Here is a 15647-nt window from a genome sequence, read left to right as displayed (position 1 = left end):
TATGTTTAGTGATGGAACAAAAGTCAGAGCAACAGGAAGACTGCTGCAACTTCATAGAAGTTAAAGTTTTTCTTCTCATTAATAGAAACACTGAATGTGGCTGATAGTTTTACACCTTTGTATATCAATAATCAGCAAAGGTTAAGTTCTCTGTATTTCTGCTCTAGCTTATAATCTGTGAAAGAAGAGTGACTGTTAAAATACTGGGCATTTATATCATCCATTTCATTAGATCTTCCTCAGCTCACATTTTGGACTCCTCAGCTCACATTTGTTCCACAGAGCTCCAAAAATGCTAAAAATCTTAATATTTACTAGTTTCTCTGGATGAAAGAGAAATGTGTTTTGGGCCAGTGACCACACAAGTGTCAACCCAGAAGTCACACTGAAGTTAAGTAAATTAAAGATTTGTTTAATGCCACAAACCATGGTAAGGCTCTGTATCCATAAGCCGTTTGGACTCTGATGAAGAAAATTCTGAGCTCACTTTACCCCATATCCTGAAACTGTAATTTATAAAAATGTATTTTAGCCACATTTTGGAAAAGAGCAATTAAGTACAGCACCTCTTGGATGACTCTCAATCTTATCAGAAAATAACTTAAGAGTAAAACGTGGAAAGACAAAAAAAAATACAATGCATCTGCTTGTCTCACATACAAGTTGTTTGTTATCCTACTGAAAAACTTAGCCCAGATAATTTTTGTTGTCTAAGTTAAACAGAAACTGGACCTAGATCATATTTTGTTCACTCTACACAAAGTTCACATCTTTCTTCATAGGTAGAGATTCAGTGTATACTGACATACTGTGACAAAATTCTTAACATTACTATAGACTTGTACATTTTAATGTAAAACAAATTTAAAAGGTCATGTGATTAAAAAAAAAAAAAAAAAAAAAAAAACAAAGCAAGGATTTTCCCAGCATTTCTTCTTATTTATTAAAATGAATTTTCTATAAGTATTATAACAAACTTACATAGTTTAAGGATGATCATACTATGAAAACACTTATCTTTAGAAAGTTTAATACCATATATATTTGAAAAATACCCTAGGCTTATGTTATGATTTATTTTTCAAATCAAATTTTACATTCCCATAGCCTAGCAGCTTTATGATTACTTTTGTAACATAAGAAATGTTCCCAACAACTCTATCACAATGATTTTTCCCTCAAAGGAGTAAAGAATAAAGGCTGTCTACTCGTATCTAGGAGATCAAGAGATTATTTGACATGCTCACATTACTGGGAATCATTTTATGGCACATAGCCTCCTTCAAGCAGTGGTGGCTCGCATAATCACATATTTATTTTACTCTCCATAAGGAAAAGTATTTCTATTTACTTCAGTTCTATCCACTGCAGTACATAGATGTGTACAGCTTGCTTGTTAACAGTATTATGTTAAAACATACACGTCCAATATTTAAGTAGGCTTTTGGCTTCTTTGTGTACTTTTCAGACAGACTGAGTTGGAAGCTACACAGTTATGTTTCCAGATGCAGACACAAGCTTCATCAGTATTTATTTCCCCAACTGCTGCATCCTAAAATTCATGTTCTGATACAACTCTGAGTTTTGTAGTGCTGTTCGTTGTTGGTTTTTGTTTGTTTGAAGTAGATGCTGGCCTTTCAGCATCTTTATGCAGCAACTTCACATTTTCTGCATAAAAAGTAGTCTCAGTGTGCTTCTAAGGCTCGTTCCATCCATGTCTAACTTTTCCTGAAACTTCTGCTGCTTATTTGAGGTCTGTGCACTTCCACTTGTTAGTGAAGTGAACAAAGAAGCCAAGGACAAATCGATATTGCAGACAAAGCCAATTGGACTTGTTCAGTTTCTCTCCTGTCTCAGTTGGTTATTCATGATAAGACTAAAACAATAATCAAATTCAGATTTACAGTAAGCTAAAACAAGTAAGCTTACACAAGGACAGTACAAATTAAAGTTCACATACCTCAAGATCTTGCAATTCACTTCCATCTTCTGTATCTTTCAATAGTTCACTTAACCTTTTCCTTTCTCCTTCAAGCATAGCTATCTGGTTTCCTGAATCCTTTGCTAGCTGAAATATTTTGCAAATGAAAAGAAAAATAAAACCTTTAGAATTCCATTAGCTCAAAGAGTATCAAAATACAATTTTTAAACTCTGTGAAATTAACATCCAAATTTGTTTATTTTCATATTACAAATTATCACTCTGACAGGTAATAAATTGATAATCTTATACTAGTCATTGACAGAGACATGGATGGAGGGGGTGGCATTGGATTAAAAGAAATCATTAGAGACATAGAAAAGAAGGCATGCAAGTCAAGGCTTCCATTTTCTGACATGTCTTCTATTACATGCTCAGGCACAAACAGAACAATTCAACTTCCAGTACTCTTCAGCAAGTATGCAAAAGCAGTACTATGCCTACCCGAGAAACATGATCATCCAAGATGAGAACCATTTTATACAGTACTCTGCCATAAACATCAATTTTTAGTAGTAAGATGTTTTTTCATTTACTCCTAATTAGCTTTTCATGTCCCTGATAAAGAAATCCATCTGTCTCCAGAAATGTTTTTATACTGTTTTTCAGTTAACATTTAATAACATATTAATGATTGTTGGTTTAATGCTTACCTCAATATTCTTTTTAATGAAATCCTGATTGTTTTTACTTTTATTCTGTGTTTTTTCTGCTTGATGAAATTCATTTGTTTCTATTTCACTTGAATAATCTGAAATTTGAGGAGAAAAAGTTGCTAAGTTATGATAATTCCTTTTCTGATTCAGTTAGAGCTGTAATTACAGTAAGTCCACTAAAATTTTTAACTAACTTGTAAAGTGGATAGACAACATTTTGATATGCTGTTTTCATTATCTGTATAACTTATATAGCTATATTTAAAAGAGATAACTATCATGAAAGACTAGTCTCATTTTTAAGCTTTTATTATTTGAGATCATACAATACTGGGAAGGCTCAAATGCCTTTGGATTTCTGACCTCAAAAATGTTAAACACGGCTGCTTTAAAAGCCATAGCATTCCTTCGAACCCTATCATTGTTTCAGTTTTACCATCAGTACAAAACCAGACAGTAATTTTTTGGGAAACCACAGAATGATTTGGAGTCATACCAAGTACTTTTTTTTTTTTTTTTTTAAACAAAACAGCTGAAGAACAGATGATATATTTGATATTATTACAACACTGCTTATAAAACAAATTCTGTTTAAAACTAAAACTCAACATGGACTTGTACTCAAACAAACAGCCACATACATTATTTGTAACAATTAAATCTACATCATAATTAAATGATGTTCTGACAACATCTCACATAAGGTTTTTTTTCTATCCATCATATAATTATAGGCACAAATTCAGTTATTCAGAGACTTGTACTACTTTTAAGGAAACAATTCTTTTACGAACACCAAATAACACCAAATATTTATCATATTAAATAATACGACTAAGCAAATACAATATCTTAGTCCCACAAACTACTTGAGAAGTATGCACAGTACTTCTCTGAAAAGTATAAAATTGAAAAACGGAGTGTTATTCCATCTACAAAAATAACCTCAATTTAGCATGCTGGATTATAGAAGACAAGCCATAACACAGGTTCTAGCAGCTCACTCTTTTACAGTTTACATGGAAATAACTTTTTTCAGACTGAGTAGACTGAACACAAACCCCCAAAGACATAAAATTAATTCAGTGTAACTCCACGGACGAAGAGTTATATAATATTCTCAGTGATCAGACTGACTTTCAAATTGTAAGTACATCCTAATGGACTTAGGTGTAGGACATGATCAAGAACACAATCGTTTACTCAACGCAACCCAAACTGCCTTTAACATTGCCACGCAAACTCTTAAATCTATCAAGGAATTGGATTATATAAGAATAAGAACAGTTAAAACATGCTTATATTCTGTAAAGTGAAGAGATTCTGCTGCCATCAATGGTCCAACCTTGAGAAACACCTGTTTACAAGATCTTTGTCATCTTAGCCGGTCACCAGTAAGGGCATTCTGTTTACAAAGAATGGGACATGACAAGAAAATAAACAATTGCAGATGACAGCAATGGCAGCTGAAGTCATTCTTCTTATGTCACAACACATGTGAGAAGTTACTCAACCATACATATTTGAATTTCAAATAGAGAAAGAACAGAGGCTCAAAAGCACAGTTCTATTTATTTTGAAGTACTGGACACTTCACACTACCACCAGCATTTGATACCTCTAAGTAGCACAGGAAAACAACTAATATCTAAAATAATCGGGATAGATGCTTGATTTTTTGCCAGAAAGTACTTAATAAATGACAGTATTGCAGCCTCTACAGTAATCGGCATAACAAAATATAAAATTAGTTGTCTGAAGATTTAGGATTGCCACAACATCCATAAAATTTCTCCTGAAAACAGAGAAATTATGCAACAGTTGAAACTGTATACAACACCACTCTTCATTGCTAGATGACTTCCTGAATATAAGCTAATGTATGAATGATTACCATACCTTAGATTAACAGCAATCACAAGTTTTTCAAAAATTTCCAAGAAAAAAAGTGGCATATTATACAATGAATGCTATACACCTTATCAATTTACTACAACAACAAAAAAATTATAACTTGGGAACAAAAATTTTCTCAGCATCTTGAGTAAAATGCTTAGTTTAAATCCCAAATAAAACTCTATTTTATCATTTGTGGGAAAAAATAAAATAAAATTATTGCCGTTCCACTAAAAAATCTTGAATTTTCTGATGGTTTGGCCTAACTACAAAAATCTAGTCTTCATTACCCAGTCATTGTACTTGATGTTTTACCAGATAATAAAGCTTACCTTTATTATGTTGGGTTTTATGGCAGTCATAATCTGCTGGATTAATTTGTGTGTGAAATACTGAAGTACATATTTCATCTTCTTTAACATGGAATGGATCTGCAAAGAAAGTCTTTAGTAAAATTTAAAATGTATTTAGAGAAAACCTAGTTTCATGCATATCATGCTATAAAATTTCACACAAGAAAGTTTCCAAAATTTACTTGGATAAATTATAAAATCACTACCTTCTTCAAGAAATAAAAGTGTAAATTGTGTCTCATGAGTAACATGTAACAGAAAAAAATTATGATGTTATTTTATATGCATGTGTTTTTAGCAACTAGTGAATCTACGTACCACACATACATGACAAGTAATTGCATAGTAGAAAATAGGTTATTATGTTCAAAGCCTCCACAGACACCATGTGCTTAGTCACCTTGAGTTTTAAATGGGAATAAAGTACCCAGATTTTCACAGCTGGTGTCTCTCCCTCTACATGAGTTATTTGACTTCCAAGAGGTTTAGGTCAAGGGTACAGTCTAGGAAAAGAGAGTATTCAAAGATCCCAGGCATGCATGAGTTGTTTCAATTACTCAAAAAAATAAAAAAAAAAAAGTCATGGTACAAGCTTATACCAACAGAAAATATAAGAGTATTAACCTACAATCTATAAACTTAGCACATAAAGAAAAGAACTCACATTGAAAAGTACCATATATACCTCATATGACAAAAACGCTTTTCAATTAAAAAACAACCCACATCCCGTATTAATTAAGTTTAATGGACTGCGAGTATAATTTTTTTACACAGAGCACAGGAGATGAATTTAAGGCCATTTAATTAATCCCTAATTTACATGTCTGCTATGAGTATGTTAGAGGGGTTTTGTGCCTGAGCAGCTGGGACAAATTTGTTATTAATGATTTTGTACCCAAAACTTGTGTGTGATCTCACAGCTTTATTAAAAACTATAATTAAACGTCTCCTTTATATAATTTATTTAAAATAGTTCTTTAACAAATTAAAGCTCTAAATGCAAAATATATGAATTGCATTTCATTTCAGTATCAATCAGGGCAACTATCAGGTCTGGAAGTCATTGACAGACATTTAAAAAAAAAAAAAGTAAATAAAAACCAAAAAGTAAAGCACAAGCATGTAACAGAAAATTCAAGGCAAAATCAGATTAGAGGAGAAAAGTAAATCTAAACCAAGTAGAGTTTTGTAAATACAGTACACCATGACACACATGATCTCTGCATCAAAGTGTTATCTTTAAAATAAAAGAGGAATCAAAGCATGGAAGTCATTATATATTTTTTTATATTTGATATAAATATAATTTATGTATACATGTATATCCTTGCCTGACTGTTTTTTGTGGTTTTTTTTGGTTGGTTGGTTGGTGTGTTTTTTTTGCTATATGCTGACATCTAGTGGAAATTTTTTAAATATCAACCTTAACTTAAATCCTGTTTTTCCATTAGTAAGCCAAACTTTAGCACAAAAACATTACCTTGCAGTAGTTTTATTGATGTGTTTTGACCACACATTACTACTTGCAAGTTGAAATTGTTGCTTAGCAATATCCATTCAATCCTCTAATCCTTGTTCTCTCCCTAGCAAGGAAAAAGGTAGGTTGTACCACAATCCTGTTTCCTTTCAATTCTTTTTCTTCAACCAAGAAACAATTTCAGCCAACATATACAGATGAAAGGATGAAAAATGTGTATGATTGACATGTCTTTGAGATCTCCAGCACCAAGAGAGAATACTCAAACAATAATTTTTTGAAAACCACTCTCAAGCAGTTTTGACACTGTTTCTTGACAAATCCAAACAATCAGTTTTTGTTCACCCCACTCCCTAGTGAAGACATCAGGAGCAAGATGCCTACAGGATACTTCTTTTCCAGTGTCTCCTCCAGTTAGAGTACAGGCACAGTAAGAAAGAAAACATTAGTCAATGTTTTTATTTTTCCTAGTCCATAGGAGCTAGCGTATCCTCTGCACATTCTTGAAGAAAACTACCAATAATTCAGAATATACTTCAACTATTTGCTACAGAACTTCAACAGAATCATGCTCTTCTGACTCAATAGAGAAAACATGAAAACATATCTAGTCTTTAACTTTTTTCTTTCTCTATTCTACCTCTAGTTTTACATAGATATGCACTGTAATTTTGATCAGATTTTTTTTGTTATCCACATTTCTCTTTATCATTAACCATTTGGTTACCTTTGACTTAAAGAACTCAGTCCTTCCTTAATCACTTGTCTATTTTTATACAGCTATATAATTTTCTCTGTGTTTTCAATTCTGCTTAAAAAGAAAGTCTTAAATAGAGTCTATTTAGTCTGCCTGCTTTTATTTTAAGAACAGACTAAATAATAGAAAATACTAAAATGCAAACACTGATTCTTATCAGTGTTTTTATTTCCGCTTTGAATATTTTTGTCTTTACTCTGAAACTCAGAAGTTATCTCATCTGACTTTCTGGTCTTTCCTTCCTTAAAGTAGTTTGATAACATGTCTAAACTTTCTTTCCTATAATTCTCAGGAAAAACAAAAAAAAAGGAAAAGTAGATTTTAAAAAATAAGTTCATAGTTCATATTATGTCTTTCCTTAGAATCGCACCGTATTATTTGATGATCTTTTTCACTCAAATTCTCTACCATGATCAGGATCTTAACATCTTTTAGAAGTGAATGTAATGAAATCAGTATCAAAGCTAATGTAAAAGACCCATACTCCTCTTTTTTCTTTGGACCATATTCCAAGGACCTTGGTTGTGCATGCACCTTCCTTTATTATTTTTCAATACATAACTGAGTAGTTAGTATCATCATTTGGTCCCACTCTTTGGTTCTTCTGTTAACAGTTCCTAAAAAGGCCCAGGTTTTCTGTAACTCTGATACTGTAATATCATCAGATCCTTACAGTGGCATTAACTTCTCACTCTCAATCGTATTCCCACATGAAAATTGTCTCCAAAATACATGTGTGGCTGAGCCCACATTGTTAGACCTTCTTAACAACTTCTTAGGCCTAGTATTTTTTAACTGACTGCCTTTCCTCCATGAAGTACTCCAGCCTTGCAAGCTCTCTTGCTAAGACCACCAATAACCACCATCAGAAATTTTGTCATTTTGTTTACAAAATCAATTTTGATTTCTTTTCTTACTGCCCAGAAGTTCCAAACTGGTAAGGACATCCAAATCTTTCGGCAGGTTTCCACTCTGTTTTCCCTGTATCTGCTATTATCACTTCAATTTAGCAGTGTTCTCAGTCAGGCATCCTTTCTGAAATCATCTTTGCTGGCCATCAACTTGAAAAAAGCAAGTTTTACTTATCTTAAATCCTTACCTTTCTTGAGTAGCCAGTTCTTTGGAAAAAAAAAAAAAAAAAAAGCAACAACAACAAAATCTATTTAAGAAAAATCATAATAGAGCACAACTTCGAGTTCTGGGAGAATGCAAAAATTATTTCATTTTTCAAGTAGTCCATAAAATACAGAATTAGATCAGGGTCTTTTTTTCTTTCCTACTTACCAGCTGTATCCTGCCAAGATGAGATCAAAGTTAAGAAAAGTTTTGTGTTTTCTATCTCTTCATGGCTTCCAGTGCTATTGTCAGACTATTTAAAAGAAATAAAGCATAAATATACAGTTACTAGCATACGTTTACTTAAACTGCTGCAGAATACTCTATCTGCTTAGCAGGCCTAACAAACTTCAGGCCCTATCAAAAAATTCTGTGTTCAGTGGCAACATTTCCTTACTGCTTTGTTTTAGTCTTAAGGCAATTTTAACATCTCCTGGAGTAAAGACAAAGGCGTGGTGGAACTTCAAAGCCTCTGTTATGCATTGCCTCTTTCATGGAGACATTTCACAAGGCAAGGAGCTTCTGTAATGGATATATGTCTCTCAAATCCACTGAAGTTATGAGATGCACCCAAACCAAATGCAATCACATCTTTTTAGCAACATAAATTTATATTCATGAAAAGTATACAATAATCTAGTTTCAGAGGAAAATCTAAATCTCATGTTTCAAGGCTTGAGATGACAATTAACTGCTAAAGGCTATGGCAGGAATAATGTAAAGAAATTCACACTGTAGCATTGTCATGCCTTCTTCATCAGGGTGCATCTCTAACTGCTTCAATAAAAACAAATACTGAAATGGAGGGGCCTAAGAATGGTCACGCTAGAGCAGAATAAACACTCTTAGCTCTGGGTTCATGCCATATCATAACCTGCAAGTAACGAGTTCAAGCATAAGACTCTGTGCATGTAAATCACACCCAGGCAGCTGTATACTTGACTATTGATCATACCAATTTCTAAGGTTCGTGTCCCTGTTTCAAAGCCTGCCTAGCCAATATATATTAAAAGTTATTCAAAGTTACTTTTTAGTAATCCATTTCTTCACTACAGTCAGTCAATCCTTAATTATTTTATAAAACAATGTGCCTGTGAAATGAGATCATTCTGTAAGACAGTCATCTAGGATATATTATTTACAAAACAATCAGTATAATTCTAACCTGAAGTTCTTTCCAGAGCTTTGTTCTCATTTCTTTGCCTTGTTTTTTAATTGTGCTTTCCTTAAAATGTTTTTTTGCCAGTACTGTATCAAGCTTTTTCATTTTCCTTATGGCTACTTGAATCTGAGGATCTCCTTCTGTCTCTTCAGAATCTTCTAACTTGGAAGAGTCTGCTGTAGATTAGATTTTAAATTGCTAATTTGACACATATCAAATTAAAAAAAAAAAAAAGTAGAAAAAACAATACAAGTAATTTGACAACAACTACAGACAAAAAGTACAATTAGTCTCAAGGAAATGTATACCATTTTCATTTTTAGACCTGTTTGAAGCAGGGAGAAACATGAAAGTCTGTAAAAGAACACTGAACAAAACTCTTAGTTGGAGCAGTTTTATATTGGGCAGTGGGGTGGGCAATCCATTTGGGGTAAGTGCTTCATATATAATAGAAGAGTGACATCTCCACAGCATCAGCAATAATGACAGACAAAATAAGTTTACAACTCAAAACAGGTTTTTTTTGAGGCTGACTACTAGAATACACATTGAAATGTCTTTCATTAAAGTGAACAACTGTGGGGTTAAGAGAGACTCTCCAATACCTCTTATATATTATACAAGGTTTAGTCTTGACAGATCTCGACCAGAGCAGATTCTGATATTGGTTCTGGAAAAATGTTGCTTTTAAAAATAAAAATGGTCAAACATTATAGAAACTACCATTATTTAATTTACATGGATTTTTGTGTTGTGACTTCTTTTTCCTAAATACTAAGATTTCAATTTCTTATCACTTTTAGCCTTTCCTCTTTCTATAGCACTCTCATGTTATAGCACCTTCTTTCCTACTGGAATTTAGCTTCCATGGCAAGAGTAGAAAAACATTTGTGGCACTGTCCATGCCCCCAATTTCTGTTCCAAAGAAATGAACACTGTGTGAGATGAACAACTAGATAGAACCACCACTGCATTTGCCTTATTAGACTGGTCAATCTACATAAAACCTAAATACTAACATATCATTAAATAAAGTAATCTTTAATGAAATAATCTTTAAATGAATGATTTGTCCAATACCTCTTGAATAGTACAAGGCATATACATTTTCAATGAGCATTAACAAGAAAAGGAAAAACCATTAATTTATTGCACCCTACACTTTATACACCTGAAAAGTAATACCCTCTTTGGCATTACTTGTTTTTCCTTGGGAAGGTTCACAGAATTTCGAAGTCTGTGTTTCAGTGCTATCATCTCCAGAATCTGAATTAGAGACACATCCTGGGAAAAAAAAAATGCCTTTCACAATATTATAGATGTGAAATAAACTTATTGACATTTTAATAACTAAGAGAACAAAATATTTTTTGTCATTTCAGGAACAACACAGAGCCTGAACTGAAGTGGATTACTCTCAGATTTTTAAAAATTGGATTACTCTCTAAAAAATGGTACATACTGGTATGCCAGTACTCATGTTAGAAATCATGGGATTTCTTTTGACCTCAATTCTGTCAGGAAAGCTATCTAAGCTTAAAGCAGATATTGAAACTTTCTGCTTCGCATACTGGCCTTCACTTGTCTATTTTTAAATAGGCAGAAGCTCTGGAAAGCCAGTTTATTAGCATTTATGGAATGCCAAAAGAATTCCATGTGAAGCACTTCAACAAGTGATTTCATTACAATGAGATATTGTACATTTGTATTTAAAGACTGCTATTAGTATTTACATTGTTTAGTTGTTAAATACTAAAATTTACAAAAATCATTTCCCTTTATTTGGTCTGATGGACCATTATTAGAATATAAAGTTCTCACAAATGGTCGTGATCTTTGAAAAGTTGAATAAAAACACCTTACTGAAAATACTTTCTAATGTGATTCCATAAAACAAGTGCAGAGAATTTCTCTTGATTTTCTAGGCCATCACCAAGGTGCAGGTCACAGCTTAGACGCCACATGGCGTAATCAAACCTATTAGCATGGTTATTTCAAAGATAGCTTCAAAATAGCGAAAAGAAGTGAAGGCATGAATTTTGACACCACCATTTTCCTCCTCTTTCTTTTTTGGAGACTTTATTTGTTTACATTCTCTTTGCCCTCCACCAACAGAATTTTACCCACACTATACTGACACAATATTTGGTCTAGTCACACCAAAAGAAATGTTAGGCATCCCCGCACCTGACTCATTGGGATTCAGCACACACTCCTGAAAAAAGGACACACTCTCCACTGAGGTTTCCTGATCTGTTCTTACTTCCTTGGTATCTGATTTCCCTCTGCCATCACCTTTGCTTTTTTCTGGAGAGCAGTCTCCTAAATTTCTTTGATGACTACCACCCAGACTGACAGGTGAATCAACCTATGAAATGTAAATTAGTTAATATCACACAGATATAAATCTGTAGGGCTGGGAGGATAATCACAGGTAATCATGACAACCACATAATATTACACAGGCTAATAATGCTTCAACATAAGACTGCAAAATACCTCTTAAATAAAATAACAATTTTCAGATCCGATACCCAATATTCAGTGTTCTGACACACTAATGAGTCTGTTTGCTCAGGCTCATCTTATCACAGACTGCTGGAGTTGGGATTGTCACACTAGGAAGGACTTCTAAAGATGTATGCCACTTCCACTACAGCAGAGTACAGCCAACCAGTCTGCGTGTGCAACAGCCTCAACCATTTCCTGACACTGGCTGCTCTGCACCAGGTTGCATCCTCATCTCTTGGTCATACCACAGAGTTTTTTCTAGAGCTTTTGAAATGAAATGCTTATGCCTAATTCATCAGTCTCGAGAGACAGCAATTTTCATGCAATTGCCAATGATGGTTACGTGAGAACTTGGATTCAAAGTTATCTCATAGTAACCCTAATACCTGACAGTGAACCTACAAAAATATATATATTTTTAACATCTTTAAGAAGAATTTAGGTATGATCCCATTCTATGGACAGGTGAACAGTACAGCACTAAATCTCAAACCTAAATCTCAGATTCTCAAGTCCCAGTTCCTACAACCTAACAACTGTATTACATACCCTCATTCCCAAAATTAAGTTAAACCCTGATATTAATTTTTTCAAAGGATGGACAAAACACCTTCCTTCCAATAGAATTTGTCAAACTCCTGGAGCTTGCCTGTATTTGCTGGAATACTATTAACTAAAACAAACAAACAAACAAACACTTTAAATAGGATTTATTTAATAATCTGATTGAGTATTAAAATTAATACAACCAAGTTTTCCAGGTGGTAATGCTGAACAGACCTTTCTGCAGCAAACCTAGAAGATTCCGACTTAAAAAAAATAAACATTATTCCATACATGCATAAGGAGCAGTCCAAATTCATGAAGTTTCACATAACTCCTTAGCACACTGACAGACCCCAGACCCCAGAACTGTATGCAATACTAAAAGAGCAGAATCTTATTTCTTTGGCATTCTGCTAAGAAAGCACAGAGTTTCTAAGCAGCTGAGGGTGAAAATAATTACCTTTGGCAAACATGGTTCTGGTGTTAATAACTCCATAGATGCACTTAAAGATCTACAACTAGTATAAGCTCTTGAGCTAGATGCAGGCCTTGAAATTTTATCCAAACTCTGCCTCACAATATAGATTGCAATCTAAAACTGAAGAAAAAATAACAGCAATAAAAACACCTTCCAAACTACAAGTTTATTAATAAAGCAAGAATACAAGCTCATTTCAGATGTAGATCAAACAAGTTTCAAATCCTTTCTGGCAATTCAATATTGAGAGGTCTTTCTAGTACAGACTAGCTTGCTACTCCAGCAGTCAGTTTTTATATATAAAAATATATAAATATATATATTTATTATATATATAATATATATATATATATATATATATTTATAATCAAAGGATTCAAGTGTGCTTCAGTGAAACTTCAGCTTGAATGAACCTTAAAAGTACTTGCACACCTGGCATGAGGAAGTGCCACGGCTTATTTTGTTTCATGCCCATTGCTTCCAAGCAGGGGGAGCTCTCAAATCCAAGAGACCATGTTCCCCGTCCCCTTTCAATTTTGCTTTTAAACAACAGACATAGAAGCGTTGCATCATTAAGGTTGGAAAAGACCTCCATGATCATCTGCTCCAACCATCCCCCTACCGCCAATGTCACCCACAAGACCATGTCCCTAAGCACCACGTCCAGCCTCTCCTCGAACACCCCCGGGGACGGTGGCGCCACCACCTCCCTGTGCAACCCGTCCCAGTGCCCGACTGCTCTTTCTGAGCAGAAATGGCTCCTCATTGCCAGCCTGAACCTCTCCTGGTGCAGCTTGAGGCCATTCCCTCTGGTCCTATCGCTGGCTACCTGTGAGAAGAGGCAGACCCCCAGCTCCCCACAGCTTCCTTTCAGGTAGCTGCAGGGAGCAGTAAGGTCTCCCCTGAGCCTGCCCTTCCCCAGCCCGCACACCCCCAGCTCCCTCCCTCAGCCGCTCCGCACAGGCCCCGTGTCCCAGGCCCCTCTCTGGACGCGCTGCGAGCTGACGGCAGCTGGGAAATGGACGGGAATGATGCACCTGGGGAGCACCGGCAGCTTTCCCAGTGCCGAGGTGTAAAGACAGCAGCGCCCGTTGAGGCGAGGCTTACACCCACCGAGCCCGCCCACGGAGAGGTGAACGGACAGACTGACGGACGGACGGACGGACGGACAGAGGGGCGCAGCGCCCCCCGCCCGGGCCGGCCCCGGCCCTACCCGTTACAGGGCCGGCGGCGCCGTTACCATGACTCCACCCCGCCCCCCCCCCCCCAGTCATCGGTTGCGCCGGTCTCTCGCGAGGCCTGGCTTGGAGCGGGCGGAACCACTGCCGGGAGGGGGGGGCCGGGGGCCGCTGCTTGCTGCCCGCGGACGTGGTCCTGTCACCGGCCCGGGGAATGAGGGAAGGCTGCGCCTGGCGCTGGGGCGGGTGGTGGCGGCAGGCGTGTTGGACCAGCTGGTCTCGGAGGTCTTTTCTAACCCTAAACATATTGTGATTCTATCTGGGGAATAATTGCAACTTTCTTTTGTATCTGTGCCTGTTAAAGTCAGGTTTCCGCCGGCAGCAGCAGTTTACAAGAAGCAGTTTGAAGGAACGAACTGCACCGCGCTCAAAGTAAGGTTTTGACTGGCAAACGTTTCTGCCAGAATAATCCCTGATTTCCTGAGGGCGTGGATTTGTGGTCTGCTGTCAACCCCTGTTGACAGCGCACGACAGACGTGTTACTGCTCTGTTACGGGAATTGTCCTGCTCCTGGCATTTTCTTCTGGCATTTAGGGCAGTAATACAACAGCCTTTACCATTCAGTGCTAAAAACAGAGAGACAGTGCTCCAGCAGTGTGTTTTAGCCTCCTGTGTGAGCATGCTGAGTTCCAGGTAGATATATGGTTTTATTTTATTTTTCTGGAAGGAATGTGCTATTGCTTTCATGTATTCATACCTTTGTTGAGAAGACGCTCTCCTCTCCGCGTGGTTTCTGTCTGAGGGGAACACTTGGCAAGGAAGCAATAATTATGTAGGGAACACCCCGGGGGACAGCCTGTCTTGGCATTCAGCAGTCCCACAGTAACAGGACATCCTTAACCAGTTTTAATACTAACATTTTTGTTCCTCCCATCTTCTGTATTCTGAGGCTTTGGGTTGAAATTTCTAAACTTTTCTTCTTATCTACAGTGCTTCAGGAAAAAATAATAATAATAAAAAAATAAATGATCCTAATGGCAGTTGAAATTCCAGGAGTTGTACACCACTAGGGATAAACTTGAGAACAATCCAACCAGAGGCCCCTCGAAGCGCCGACGATGCTGCTTTCCCGAGGCGCCTGCCGTGCAACTGAAACGAGCTCAGCAGGGCTGTAACACGCCAGTCAGGACACTGCAGCCTTCAGTCCTCTACTCAGAGGTGAACTTTTGTACAGGTTATATTATTATTATAAATATTAAAGAATTTTGAATATTATCAATGGTGGTGTGTTTATAATGAAGTTTGAACTAGTAAAGCAGAAAAAGGGGTGTGATTTTCTTTTTTGCCTTTTGGGGAATATGTCAGTTTTGTTCCATGATAAATGAGACCTATCTGGAGCGTGATGGGGATTAAAAAAAAAAAAAAAAAAGAAAGAAAAGAAAAAAAAAGACTGAATGAAAGAAAACTGTGTGCTTAGAAAGAGCACAGCAAGAAAAGCACTCCAAGCTGTGCTTTTCATCCTAAAAGATAGGT

General features: G+C 36.1%; 1 protein-coding gene and 1 long non-coding RNA gene across 14 annotated transcripts in view; one reads left to right on the top strand and one right to left on the bottom strand.

Annotated features, from left to right (window-relative positions):
• The window catches only part of FSIP1 (fibrous sheath interacting protein 1), an 87576-nt gene extending 73413 nt beyond the window's left edge, over positions 1–14163 (bottom strand). For 8 of the 13 annotated variants that reach the window (XR_011097144.1, XR_011097147.1, XR_011097141.1 and 5 more), the window contains exons 1-9: positions 13974–14137; positions 12919–13056; positions 11589–11769; positions 10602–10685; positions 9405–9577; positions 8408–8492; positions 4866–4964; positions 2635–2732; positions 1961–2068 (exon numbers count right to left, since the gene is read on the bottom strand). Coding sequence is in view for 2 of the 13 variants with exons in the window: in XM_068684268.1 (XP_068540369.1) it covers positions 1961–2068; positions 2635–2732; positions 4866–4964; positions 8408–8492; positions 9405–9577; positions 10602–10685; positions 11589–11769; positions 12919–12954 (864 nt within the window). In the remaining 11 variants the exon portion in view is untranslated. Of the gene's footprint in view, positions 1–1960; positions 2069–2634; positions 2733–4865; positions 4965–8407; positions 8493–9404; positions 9578–10601; positions 10686–11588; positions 11770–12918; positions 13057–13973 lie in introns of those variants that run through there. The other 5 variants (XR_011097150.1, XM_068684268.1, XR_011097149.1 and 2 more) reach the window with 4 other exon arrangements.
• A 30-nt stretch (positions 14164–14193) lies between these two features.
• Positions 14194–15389, top strand: LOC137857585 (uncharacterized). The gene is made up of 2 exons (XR_011097171.1): positions 14194–14807; positions 15168–15389. It is a non-coding gene; the product is annotated as an uncharacterized lncRNA (long non-coding RNA).
• Positions 15390–15647: the final 258 nt, after the last annotated feature.

The sequence above is a fragment of the Anas acuta genome, chromosome 5 (assembly GCF_963932015.1).
Source record: "Anas acuta chromosome 5, bAnaAcu1.1, whole genome shotgun sequence".
Taxonomy (NCBI): domain Eukaryota; kingdom Metazoa; phylum Chordata; class Aves; order Anseriformes; family Anatidae; genus Anas; species Anas acuta.
This window is presented reverse-complemented; position numbering and strand designations above follow the sequence as displayed.